The sequence below is a fragment of the Patella vulgata genome, chromosome 1, assembly GCF_932274485.2.
Source record: "Patella vulgata chromosome 1, xgPatVulg1.2, whole genome shotgun sequence".
Lineage (NCBI taxonomy): Eukaryota > Metazoa > Mollusca > Gastropoda > Patellidae > Patella > Patella vulgata.
Window position 1 is genome coordinate 84337638 of NC_065879.2, and position 14325 is coordinate 84351962.

The 14325-nt window shown below is 38.2% G+C and overlaps 1 protein-coding gene across 2 annotated transcripts in view; it reads right to left on the reverse strand.

The window, feature by feature from the left end:
• LOC126821774 (MAM and LDL-receptor class A domain-containing protein 2) overlaps positions 1-14325 on the reverse strand; it is a 104285-nt gene that overhangs the window by 46931 nt on the left and 43029 nt on the right. For both annotated transcript variants that reach the window (XM_050550279.2, XM_050550286.2), the window contains exons 5-11: positions 14179-14264; positions 13738-13805; positions 12547-12722; positions 11482-12078; positions 10127-10375; positions 9077-9427; positions 8425-8616 (exon numbers count right to left, since the gene is read on the reverse strand). In XM_050550279.2, the coding sequence (XP_050406236.1) occupies positions 8425-8616; positions 9077-9427; positions 10127-10375; positions 11482-12078; positions 12547-12722; positions 13738-13805; positions 14179-14264 (1719 nt within the window). The remainder of the gene's footprint in view (positions 1-8424; positions 8617-9076; positions 9428-10126; positions 10376-11481; positions 12079-12546; positions 12723-13737; positions 13806-14178; positions 14265-14325) is intronic.

The window sequence follows — 14325 nt, forward strand, 5'->3', positions numbered from 1 at the left end:
CACCCACTCAACTCTTACAAATTCATTTACATAATTAAGCACGTGGGCTAAATAATAACAATGGGCTCGCTACAAACCAACTTCAAAAGACTCCAATAACTTACACGCCCTCGCTTACGAATATATTTCTAGTAATTGAATAACGAACAAGGAGTGTGTCGACACTCCAAATCAGTTTCGCTCCCTTTTGCCAATAGCTGTTTACTGCAATCCATAATTGAGCTTTGGGGAACATGGTGAAATTTCATCCAAACTAGGCAATTAATTTAAACTTTTCAATAAAACACGATATGTATTAAGAGCCCCAACGATATCTTCTCCAACTAGAAAAAAACATTTAAACTTTTAAATAATTTCTTGAGATTCCTAAAGGTTCCAGAAGGTTCCAGAAGAATTCGGCGATTCTGATAAACATAGCGTTATAAAACGAAACTCCTTGTTCGTCGCTTTGCTTTAAGTGACTGTTGCGTTATAGGCTTCTCTGGATATACTTTAAAACAAAGTCGTTTCGTGACATTAAATCATTGACTGAACACACACACACACACACACACACACAGCACTGCAATTAATCCACAAACGATCAGAGCACTTGAGTCATGAATACAACATATCCAAATCGCACAAGAGTTTATCCAAGTTCACCAAGAACCCAACCCATTCCTGGTATAATCATGGTGATTCAACAGGATCGTTTTAGAGAGTGAAAAGGTGCATATTTTAATGGCAAGTTCTCGTGCTAAAATGAATATAACCTCGTATAATAGAGTTTGAGTTATCCCCAATATGCAGGACGCACAGTATAGTACATACACATGCAATAAAGCTACTATAAAGCGGGTTTATTGTCCCTAATAATAAAAGGGTTTCTCGCTCTGATGGTTTACACTGAAGTGATAAAGACGGGTTACCGTAACTATTTTAATAACAGACCATATGATTATATTTGTCTTTACAGTCCACACATTAAAGGAATGGGCTTTAATATCCCACTTTTCTGCACCAACCGGGATAATGAACATGGACATAGGACACTGGGGCAATAAAGACAATAGCTTGCATAAAAGGCTTCAAAATGGTATGGAAGCCGCGGTTGGTACACTAACTAGTTGGCCGAGAAAGTTCCCCTGACTTTTCAGCTTGTCAGTAGTGCAGTACGGATGGGACGAAAAACCGAAGTCCCTTGTACAGAACCCCTGGCAGTTGGAAATCGATATAAGAGTAGGCCGGAGAGCGACACTACGGCCTCCTCTTATGTCGAGTTCCAACTGCCAAGGGATCGAACGACTAGACAGTTTTCCTTGCCAGGCCCTCCATCCTTCACCACTGACAAGGCGAAACCACGCCTGAAAATCCCATTGAATGGGCAACAGACTAATCAAAACTGGCATTTACCATGCATTGTGCCATGAAGACACTTAAGACAGTTACTTGTTCAATAGACTTCAAATTGGTACATTATCAGTCTTATAAAAATCCAATCAATATTTGGAATAAAATTCACCCATTTAATTACCCGTTTAATTCAAAACTTCTATGTAACCTAAATATACTTGTCTCTATTGTTTGCGATATCACCTCGGTGGAAGCGGACGTTAAATAAAGCTATTTCACACTTTTTAACATTTAGCCCCACAGCACCGAATCTCCATAACCTGCTTAAACCACATTTCAGTTTATAATGGTATATTACCATTCTATTCAATTCTTCAACAATATTTGGAAGTGCCAAGTTATTTCAGAACTTTTAAACATTTCACCTCCGCAGCAAAGAATCTCCATAACTTGAATAAACCACATTTCATTTCATAATGGTATATTAATAACCATTCTATTCAATTCTTCATCAAGTGCCCGAACTAACCCATTTAATTGCCCAGTTATTTCAGTACTTTTAAACATTTCACCCCCGCAGCACCGAATCTCCTTAACTTGCTTAAAAAGGCAGGATTTCATGTCCTCATAATAGTTTATGTGTAATGTAGGATAATAAATTTGTAACGTTACATAAACGTGTTCAAGTAGATCCCCATTTAGTATTATGTAAGGAAATAGCCCTAGGTATAGGAAATTCCGATGTTTCAATCATTAAATTTTCATAGTTATGCGAATTAGCGTCATAAAGAACTCAGTCAGTGGGTTGTTTTAATGAGGCAGTGATATTTCCCTTTTTGGATAATTGTTGAATTATATCAGGCACGACCATCGACAGTATTGAAAGATTAATGAACATAAAAAGAAAATAGATCTGTAAGAGTACGTCCATTATTTGTCATTGGAGTCCGACCGATATTTACCCATACGATTAAACACCTTAGGATTTTCTGATGAGGTAGTCGCTTTTCGATAATCTTTGGCAATCACTGAGCGCAACTGGAAGCGACCACCCTTCATTGCTGATGCACAAGGATCTGCTAAGAGAATAAGGTTGGGGATAGGGTGTGACCATCGAAGAAGGAGGAATATCTCTTCTTGTAAACTATTACGTTTGTGAGTCGATTCCCTCGTAATTAAATTCAGAGTGTGCCCCTGATCTGTCCTGATATATGTTTGAACGACTGAAACTCCCTTCTATTGTGTAGTCAAGCTCCTGACGTGTAAAGGTTTGTTCAATCGTTTAGTATGGGACTCAAAGATTGTAAATCCACCAGGGTATGTATATACGTACAAGAGAGGGAGAGAGAAATGGGATTTATCGTCCACTCGATACACACTAGGTCATTTCGGTACTAACATATGTTTTAACTTTATTTCAATAATTCGCTTGTACATATGGGTCTCTAGCAGCGAGAGGAAACCGGAGGACCTGGAGAAACCCCACGAGGTTGGACAGCCGATCCTACTGCTTGTCACTATCTAAGCAGGGAATGGAAACCACGCTACTTGATTCAATGTCGGTTTGTGCCCAGTGGACGTTAAACCCATCCGTCTATCTCTCTTTTACCCATATACACGGGTGGACCTAAATTTTTGAGTCCCATACTTAAACTTGGCAAATCTTTACATGTCAGGAGCTCGACAAGTCAATAGAAGTGAATTTCAGTCGTTGAAACATATATCTGGACAGATCAGGGACGTTAAACCCCATCCTCATCTCTCTCTGTCTCTCATCCTATTCCTCTCCTTTCGGTATGATCCACCCAATCTAACAATGATATATTTTAGCGTCTATTTTGCTCAATACGGTATTTTATGTAAATCAAGGCGTGTTATTTTTATATCAGAATGCAGGGAAGCATAATTGATGATGTCCTTGATTCAACTGATCTTTATTGCTTTACAAATATTTCACAGGCTCCATGTCAATGGCCTTTCATTTTATGATTGTCTTATGAGCGGCGACAGGGCGCCAATGTTGCCGTTTTGCTTCATAAGCTTGGAGACTACGTGCACATTTCATAATAATTAAAATAAAACTACAATTATAATTTGTAGCCAAGGGCAAAATGTTAGGCACAATGATCACATATCGTTCTTTTATAAACACATAGATATACTTTATCAGCCTGAAATGTCTATCGGGTATGGGCGGGGCGATTTATTCAATACTACCCAATACTACCCAATAACACCACATACCACCCAATACTACCCAATATCACCCAATAGCACCACATACTACCCAATACCACCACATAATGATGCCAAATGGGCATGTTACTTGAATTTTGTCAAAAATAGATCAAAATTCAAGAATATAATAATTTCAAGAATTCATGACCTTTATTCACTTTTATATCTTTTTTTTTTTGGGGGGGGGGGGGCTTTTGTTGTGTCTTTTTTTCCAGTCTTTTGATTTATATTGTATGTTATATTTTAGCGGATTGCCTTCAGTTTGTAAAAACAAAGTCCCAACATTCCCGAATAATGGCGAGATTATTACCATAAAAAAGGGTTGACATACAAAGTGGCCATGCAAAGTGGCGTCTAGCACGTCATGATACAATTGATCTAAAATGTATAAGACCTGGCCCCGGTTTCACAAAACATTCTCAGACTGTGTTTTGGCTGTTTGTGTTATATTCCTATATTATAAATAATAATGGCCATAAACAATCCGCCAATCACGTGGTTAGGGTTTTTCTGGGGTTTTATACACGTCATTGTATATTGAAACAAAGAAGGTAACAGTAAGAAAAGACAAAAAAATAAATAAATATTAAAGTTCTTAATTAATTTTAAAATTATATATTTTGAATGTGTCATCTAACAAAGAAGAAATTCTATGGTGCCCCCTGCCCCCATTACCATGATGCCCTAAGCACGTACTTATTTTGCTTAATGGTTAATCCAGCTCTGTTAACATTTTTACCCTTAGATCAATCTTTTGACCAATCTGAGGTCGTGCTATATAGAACGTAAAAAAAATCATATCATAGGCTTCACCACTATAAACATTAAACAGCGTAGTTATTCACAAATCATAAAAAGCTGATCCATTTCGTATTCTCCGTTCTTGATTTTCATGTTTAAACGACTAACCCATTAATCATAAACTGTTTCTTTGTCCTCCACAGGGAATCCTTCGCGTTTAGAGTTTAAGCTAAACCTTTTGTATCCCCAAACAGAGAATTTGTCAAGCGAACGGTGCTCTACAGGCAACAAGTCAAGCATCTTCTATTAGAGTAAAGCCCACCCCGCACGAGTGCAGTTTAATGCATCAGACATCAGACACAGCTAACAAATTTTTAACAAAAATGGTTCTACTTTAGTTTCTATTTTAGCCTTTCGAAACTAATTTGTTTTCTGTCCAGAATGGTTATCTTGGTTTTTACTTTTATCCAAAGGTTTAGTTTTTGTCTCTGAATGACTTTGAATCGGGTCGTGTGTCCTGGGCTTTAGTAGGATAGATGCGACATAGCGTCAGACACTTCATCTATATATAAACCATCATATGATAGAAAATTATTATAAATTACTCGCTACAGGGAGTAATGTATGAAAGGCGAATCACAACTGCTCAGGAATGTGTATTATTCGCTGTAAACAGTCGGGGATTCACAACATATAGACACGACGACAAGAACTGAAATTTCAGTGAACAATACCCATAGTATGACAATGATATACAATGGCGGATCCCTTGAGGCGTCGGACACTCCCTTCGCCTCTCATACATTGCAAGTATATTTTAAGAAATATAGTTGGCTGTACACAAAATGTTTACTAAATAACTGTCCACGAGAAAGGAAGTGGCGTTTTCAACGGTTTAGTTACAAAGGTTCCTAAGATATGCCCTTGTCGGTCGGTACCCCTTCGTGGATCCGCGCTTTGTATAAGGCACAGGGAACTTAAAGCACTACTTGAGGAATACGAGTGGTTATTTACATATGAATATAACTAGGATACAATAACAAACATGCGTTTAATTTGTTTACATGTTGATGTTTTTTTTTATATTCTGCCCTCGTCATACGTTTTATGGTGGGACAGATGATAGGCTTACTCTTATTCGGAAGGGCAACGCGCCCTTTAAGACGAGAGATTTTTATTTGGAAGGGCGACGCGCCCTTTAAGATGAGACATTCTTTAAGGACGTTAATGTATACCAGTTCAACCTTGTATTTTTTTCTGCAGATTTTTAAAAAATTAAAAATTAAATTCTCAAAATAAAAAAAAGAGGGGCAGAATTGATGTTAATAAAAAAAATGGTGAGTTTCTGTCATTTTGAGTATGTTACATAATACAATTTAAATTTAAGAACCGCCCCCCCCCCCAAAAAAAAAACCCCAGAACTATATAGGTTATAATTTATTTTATAAAATTTAAATTTAGAAAATAAGCTAAAAAAACCAGACCCGCTTTAATATAAAAGGGAAAAAACTTTAGAGTTTCCACCATTTTGAATATTTCATACAATTTAAACAACCTATTGATAATAGATCTACTTCATAAAATTGATGTATATAAAAGGGACATAACTCTAGAGCTGCCGCCATTTTGAATATATGATTTATTTAAATAGAAAAATAACCTATAGATAGATAATAATATGTAACTGGGTTCTAATATCAGCTGATATTTATGTTCATTCGAGCATTACCAAAAAGATTTGTTGAAGATAAGCTTAATAAAGGGGATAGACTATGCTTGGAATCTACTAATTGTTGGGTGGACCCCCAACAAGTTGATCAAAAGATAAATCTCGCGGAACATAAAAAACATTAAGTCTCGGTCACCCAGGATGATAGAGACTAAAATAGCACTGATCTCATTAGAAGTTATTTTAATATCATCTTTCACTGAACAGGAGAATTAAGGCTCTGGTGGGGTTTTTTTTCCAACAAAAAAGAAGCTAATGGTATTCATGATATCCCGTAACTAGAGCAGATGCAACTGTTGTCCAATGATAACATTTATATATGCGCATGACCCCATATTAGACCAACGTGCGATAACGTTTAGTATTGTTGGTGAGTCTAGATTGAACCGGAGAATTTATCCGTTACCATCAATCTCCGTATCTCTAAAAAGACGGTCGTGTGTCATCTTCAGATTACAGCACAAGGACCGGAAAAAAGCAATAGAATTTAAGATCGTTCGGCCTTAGACCTAATCCCAACACTATCCCTAACCAATTAGTCCCTCTTCGGGTTGTGCGAAAGCTCGGTGTTAGATTGTCAGACCGCCACTGCAAGTAGAAGGGCGCCGCCATTACTTCGGGTTAACGTTAGACCCACGGCCCATGCTCAATGTGGATGTGTATAGTACAGGCACCAATTCTGACAGGTTCAGTTTGTGTTATATCCATTGTAAACAACGCATGCGCTCTCGAGGCCGTATGATATGACGTCACACTTAGACTTATCATGCACGTGAACTTAAAGGTCAGTCATCTTCTACATAGTTCAAAGAAAGCTTTCACAGTACCTCTGTGAAACAGATTGGTAGCACCTAGTCAAGTTCGCAAAAAGTATAAATTACCGTGTAAGTCTTTTAGTTACTCTGATGGTTTATGTACTGTCTGGTTGTCGTGATTAGACCCGGATATCCAGTCGGGTCTCAGAATGTAGACCGGAAGTTGATCAAGTTGGTAAAATCTCAACACATCTAACCCAACCCCCTCTCCCAATTACTTCACCATTATGTAGAACGAAATTTAGATATTGTACGGTAATATGTGTTATATGTGTGGTATATAGTAATAATATAGTGTCAGATATCCATGTGGACACAGGTGCTATTTGTTTAATATGTTACAATATATTATTAGGTCATCCCATTCAGTATTAATTACGTCTGTGAGAAAACGGCTGACCCAGTTCACTGTTTTATATACATATCGTTATCGATCGTATAACCGTAACGATTAAATCCCTTGGTATATACACAACACATTTTTAGAACACCCGATTCCACTTCTCCTTCCAATAATTGACGTGTAACTACCAATACTCTTTTTTGTCAGGATATTGAAACTTTCTATATTTTTAAACTGGTGTTACACATTTTATATATATCGTTATTAATCGTTTAGCCGTAGCGATTAAGTTACTTTGTACAGACAAACAGTATATCTATTCTTTCTGGAACAGTCCATAACACTTCTAGATTGAGTAATTCACTTGTATCTGTACTAAAACATTTAGATGTGGCCGCTTTTAACATTATTCATTGTCTTTAAAGATATAGCCAAAATGCTTAAAAATGCGAAAATCGGAATTTAATTTGGATAACGCCAATTAAACGCTCGATATTCCAGAATCATTTTCAAGTTTCTGCAACATGTGGGACCTTCCATAACTTTGGTTTCCTTTTGTTTCTTTGCATCGCATCTGACCACATCCAATAGCCGGCTATTCCTTGGGTAAATACGATTACCTCCCTTTTTTCTATTCTCTGTAAAGCTGCACATCCGGATAGCATTAATAACTGTCATTCATTTTGATGCGATTTACCCTTCACCGGTTGGGTTCTTGCTTTCATTTGAACCGTTTTTCCAATAACATATAACGTCATCTGTTTTGGTTTATATTTTTGTGACTTTTTAACAAGAAGTAGGATGCTGATACCGCCGTGAATTATGCTTCCTTATTGCTAACAAGACGAAGGATGCTGATACCGCCGTGAATTATGCGGTGTCATTTGCAAATTATATAAATATCTTTTACTCAGACTAATGAGTTCTTAATGGTGAACTACTTAAATAGCCCCCAATGAAAAAACAATAAAACTAAGAATTCCTTCTGAATCATAAATGAGCTTTGAATGAAATAATGGCAACGTTCAATCGAGCATCCCCGTAGTGTCATTTGCAACGTATATAAATATCTTTTTACAGATTTTTGAATTCTTAATATTTTTGTACAACATAAATCCAACCTCGATGAAAAACAATAAAATTAAAATTCATTCTGAATCATAATTAATAATCTTTGAATGAAATACTAGCAACATCCCAAAGAAACAAAGAATACAACTTACCTCCCGGAGTGGTTGTGATGATGGTTGTGGTCGGGGTGGTAGTAGAAGGTGTGGTGGAGATGGTAGTGGGGGTTGTAGTGGGGGTGGTAGTGGGAAGAAGGTCCTCAGGGGGCATCAGACAGTCCGTATCATTAAATGTTGCCTCACAGTCTATCGGAAACACCCAGATATCTGAACAAGCAGCATCTATGGCTGTAAATGGAAAACGAAAAACAGATATTAATGCGTTTTAAAAATAAATATATAAATAAATGTTGAGCAAGTCTGTACTAAATTATTACTGCGTTTTCGACGCTATATTAATGCGTTTTAAAAACAAAGTATATAAATAAATGTTGAGTAAGTCTGTATTCAATTATTACTGCGTTTTCAATGCGTTAAAAATATAAATAAAAATAAACGTTGAGTAAGTCTGTTCTACTCGGTTTCACATCTATCATACACAAAAATACTAATTAAAACTTTCCAATTTAATTAAATGGAAGCATATTAAATATACTTTAACTTAGGGTTTTCGACTAAAATTATCGATTTGGAACTTAAAATGTCGGTCAACTAGGTTAGTGTCTGTTCTCATGTGGAGATAAGTGAGTAAGTTTAATATGACACCCGCATCAATGCTGTAAAATAAACATGAGAATGTTTCACCTACCTTCACAAACGCTTCTACATGGCAGCGTTATGTTACCATTGTCGCACTTCGGGAAGAAAAGTCCACAGTAGAAGAACTTGGATAACGGTGAACACGCACGGGCCACTGTTGCTAAAGCGAACTTTTGAAAGACCGATATGGTACCTTCCATGGTAGTGGAAAATAAGGTCGGGAGCGCTGTTTCGTTGAAGTCTTCCTCGTTGCAGAATTCGTAGTCGACTCGGTGACATGCATCTGGTGCTGGAGTGGTCATATCGACGTGTTTAGGAGTCACACATTGGGTTGAGTTGTAACCCGGGTACTGACAGCTCAGCGGAAATGGCATGTTTGCCTCACAGGAAGTAGTTACATCTGAAAATATAAAGCGAAAGTAAATTTTTAAATTAAGTGTGCTTATAAATGAAAGTGTTGTGCGAGAGTTCAGAGATTACTACCAAAATTACAAAACATTTGTGTTCAATAATTGAATTCCTCAAACAAGAGGCATTCTAGAAAAGGCAAAAACGCCCTGCATGACACACAACACCGATCATGACACCACCTTTAACCCCTACTCAACACACACTTGATCATTTCAGGACAAACATATTAGGAACCCAGAGAATCCACAGAAAACCAATGAAATGGAATGGGGTATGACGCCCTACAGTGTGCTATGAGGGAAATTCCAACCGCCAAGGGATCTTTTACGTGCACGCCAATGTGTACACGGGACCACAGAAAACCAAGTGGATGGGCATATATTACTGTATTGACGACCGACGATTAATTTAAAAATTCCTATAATTATATGGATGAAAAAAAAAACCCTCTCGGTGATATTAAGAATCTGACCAACTGTTTTAATACCAGAACTTATAAATCGTTTTTAGCGATCTTGGGACAAAGAGTTGTTGGAATTTTTATAATAGTTTCCTTTAATTTAAATTTCCTACAATCTTACTAATAAAGAAGCGGAATTCAGTTTCTATTCAATTAGCATTCACGCAAACTGTGACACGGATAAACTGCATTGATAAAGAAACGGAATTCAGAAAGTAACCAACCCACCTTCACATACACTACCACAAGGATAAATGGCCACTTCTGTTCCTTCAACTTCTTCACACTGTGGAAAGACGAAGTTACAGAAGAAGAACAAGCTATCCATGGAGCAACCACTTTCAATGGTCCTGTTAAAATACAGCTGGAAATTCGTCACAGCGGATGCGATGTTCTGATCGTAGAAGAAATTGGGCAGCAGAGTAAATTTGTTGCCGAACTGGCGACACAAGTCATAATCCTGGTAAACACATCTTGCTGAAATAATATATAATTATTTAGTGTTAGAAAATAGAAAATTCGTTTATGGCCTTGGGTGACTAATTAGGAGAGAGAGAGAGAGAGAGAGAGAGAGAGAGAGAGAGAGAGAAAAGGGTTTTAACGTCCACTTGACACAAACTAGGTCATTTCTCGACTAACATATGGTTTAATTTTATATCAATAATCCGCTTGCGTGTAGGGGTCGTTAGCAGTGGGAGGAAACCGGAGAACCCGGAGAAAACCCATGAGGTTGGACAGGCGAGCCTACTCCTTGTCACGTACAACCGGTGAATCGAAACCACGCCAGTTGACTCAATGACAGACTTTATGATACAGCGCGCACACGCTAACCATTTATATGTATAATCAAACAGCATCATAAATCACGTTTTCATTGATTTGGAAGTGAACCAAGCTCTGAAAAGGACTACGCCACCCATTAACGATGATCAAAAATAGATTCAGATTGGAAACACCTCGTATAAAATAAGGTGTTCCAATTTTTATTGCCAGGTTTAAAAACCAAAAAAGCTGTACTCTTCCGGACACCTGTTACCACTGTTTGTCGTGTATTTTGTACACAATGAACAGTCCATTTGCCTATTCCGTTTTTTTAGGACTTCTAAATTTGTCTAATGGTTTGGATTGTTCGTACTTGGTTTTATTTTATTTATAAGTGAGCTATTAAATTCACATAACATCTAATATATGCTGTGTTCGATGTTTAAAAATGAAATGAAATGAAATTGGGTTTAACGTCCTACTGTTCTGCTCGACTGGGCTTATGAAGACGGACATACGCCAGACAGTGTGCTATGAGGGAAATTTTGCCCGGGCAGCGGCACTATGGCCTACTCTTATATCGAATTCCAACTGGCAAGGGATCTTCTACGTGCACGCCAATGTGTACACGGGACCTCGGTTTTCCACCCCATCTGTCAGGCTAGAAGATAGCAGCCTAGATACATTGTCTTGACAACATTCAAAAGATGTGTTCCCCAAAAACTTTTATCTACGGCCTGGATTTTCAAAGGCTGTTGTAGTAGCAATTGTTACTTTTGGTAAACCGTTTGTGAAACTGGTTCCCTGTGTGTTAAGCTTACTTGATTTACTTGTGGTTGCAGCAGTTGGGATAGTTGTGGTTGATAACTGACTGGTAGTTCCTGTCATTGTTGTTGATACTTCTGTTCCGTTAAAAGAATCTGTAGTATTACTAGCTGGTTGTGCAGTGGTTGTCAAAGAATCCTTTGTTGTGGTGCTCAAGGATTCTGTGGTATTGCTGGATGGTTTTGCAGTGGTTGAAGCAACATTCTCTGTTGTTTCTGTTACGTTAAATGATTGTGTGGTATTACTAGTTGGTTGTACAGTGGTTGAAGTAACATACTCTGTTGTGGTGCTAAATGATTCTGTGGTATTAGTGTTGGGTGCTGTTGTGGTATTGTTGGATGGCTGCTCGGTGTCTGTTGTGTTCGTGGTCATTGGTAGCCATGTGGTTGAGACAGCATCTGTTGTGGTATTGAATGGTTCTTCCGTACTATTAATGAGTTGAGTTGTACCTGTTGAAGCCAAGGATGAGGTTGTAAGCCCCACAGAATCTGTGGTTACATTACCTTGTGGTTGTGGAGTTGTTGATGTAGCTAGTGACATGGTGGTTGATATTGATTTGGTAGTTGGTAACATAGTGGTTGGTTGTGGTTTACCTGAAGAGAAGTAAAAATTTGATTTTGCTAGAACTACTAAATTAGCACATAGAATAGTTATTTGGGGATCGACGGAGTTCATTACTGTCGAATTATTGATGGTTGCTATGGGATTTATATTCAAATTCTTTACTTTCTTAAATCATTGACTCATCAGATACAAATAAAATAAGTAATAATATATAAAGGCCATATAAGTCCTCCGCCATCAATTCAAGCACCCATGAAAATTGAACGAAAACAAAAATAAACAAATAGGGCAAGCAACTATTTAGTAATTGTTTTTCTGTAGTTGTTGAATCCAGACTAGTGCCCCGAAAAAGGCCACCGCCGCCAATCCAACCCTTGTCCCACACGCAAAGGAAAAAAACCCAAACCCTGTAGTGTTTCTCTCAGGGTTAGAGTCGTTTAGTTAACTTCATATGCAATACAAGAATGTGTTCTGTAAAATTGATAAGGAATATATACCTATGATGATGATGGATGTAACGTTGATAGGTAGAGTGGTCTCCCCTTCCTCTATGATTGACTGTATGAGAGGTGCGTATCTATCATCAGTTTCTGTTGCATTTGTTGTAGGCGGTACATAATCGATTAGATTTCTTGAAAACTTTAAGCTAAAATTTACTGTATAGTTTTCCGTACTGTAATCAGAAAAAAAATAGTGTTATGCTGGTGGGCATATTTTGCTGTAGTCGGGACCGGATCAAGGGGCCCAAAGAGCTTATAGTTAAATGAAATGAGGTCTAATGTCCTACTGTTCTACACCGACTGGGCTAATGAAGACGGACATACGCCATACAGTGTGCTATGGCGGCAATTTTGCCCCCTCAGCGGCGCTAAGGCCTACTCTTATATCGAATTCCAACTGCTAAGGGATCTTTTACATGCACGCCAATCCAAACTATTAGACAGTTGTCCTGACACAATGACTGATAAAGACTAGAGAATCTTCCAACTGCTAAGGGGTCTTTTACGTGCACGCCAATCCAAACGATTAGACAGCTGTCCTTGTCAGTCCCTCCGTCCTGCACCTCTGACAAGGGAAACCACAATGACTGATAAATCTTAATGGAAACTGTTACTCAGTAATAAAGAGCAATTGCATTTCAGAGAATTGTTTTCTGTATATTTCAAGTTCAATTACTCAATGTCACTGAAATGTTTCAAAATTAGTCCCGAAATGACCTGATTTATGTAAAGTGGACTTTAAACCCCATCTATTAGCACCAGATAGTCTCTATTTCTATTTCCAAAACTCCCGCAGCCAAAACATCCGTTGTCGAAACGTCTGTAGTCAAGACCTCCGTGGCCGAAACCTTCGTAGCCAAAATTTCGTCGACCGAAACAGAAACCTCTATGGTCAAAACGTCGATGGTCAAAACCCCACCAAAAAACTTCTGTAGCCAAAACATCCGCGATCGCAACCTCCGTAGCCAAAACATCCGTGGTCGAAACCTCCGTAGCCAAAAACTCGATGGCGAAACCTCCGTAGCCAAAAACTCGGTGACCGAAATCTCTGCAGTCACAACATCCATGATCGAAACCCCCTTAACCAAAAACCCATCGAAATCTCCATAACAAAAGACTGGGTGGCCGAAACCCCCTTGGCCGAAACGTATGCCACACTACGTGTGAAAATGCATTAGTAAAAGTTACCTGTAATTATTCACAGTTGCAGAGACGAAAGAGTCGTTTAGGGGACTTTTCTTCATTACTTCTTTCATCTGAAAATATAAACACATAAGTTCGTAAACTGGAAATATTGTAGGCTTTAAAGTACACCCCTGTTTCGGGACTAACATAAGGCTCAATTTTATTTCAATAACTGGCTTGTGCGTAAGAGTCTCTTTAGCAGTGGAGGGACACCGGAGGACCCGAAGGCTGGACAGGCGATCCTACTCCTTGTCAAGTACAAGCGGGGAATCGAAGCCACGCCACTTGACTCAATTACAGACCTTTTGTTCCAACGCGCAGTCCTGGGCGGACTTAAAAACTTTGTGGGCATCGCTATAATTTTAAATTGCCTAGTGGTCTGGACACGATAATATAAAGCATAATCATTTCCAGAATATCCGACAATTCGAACAATTTACTTACTTCATTTGTAAAATTTTGGTTCAATGAATCGATGGTACCTGGCCATGGCTGCGACAAACGCAGGCTTCCCAAATATGTGATTTGATCTGAAACGAAACAAATGAATTAATTGTAACGATGGGTGTCAATAATCCAGTCAACTATCAT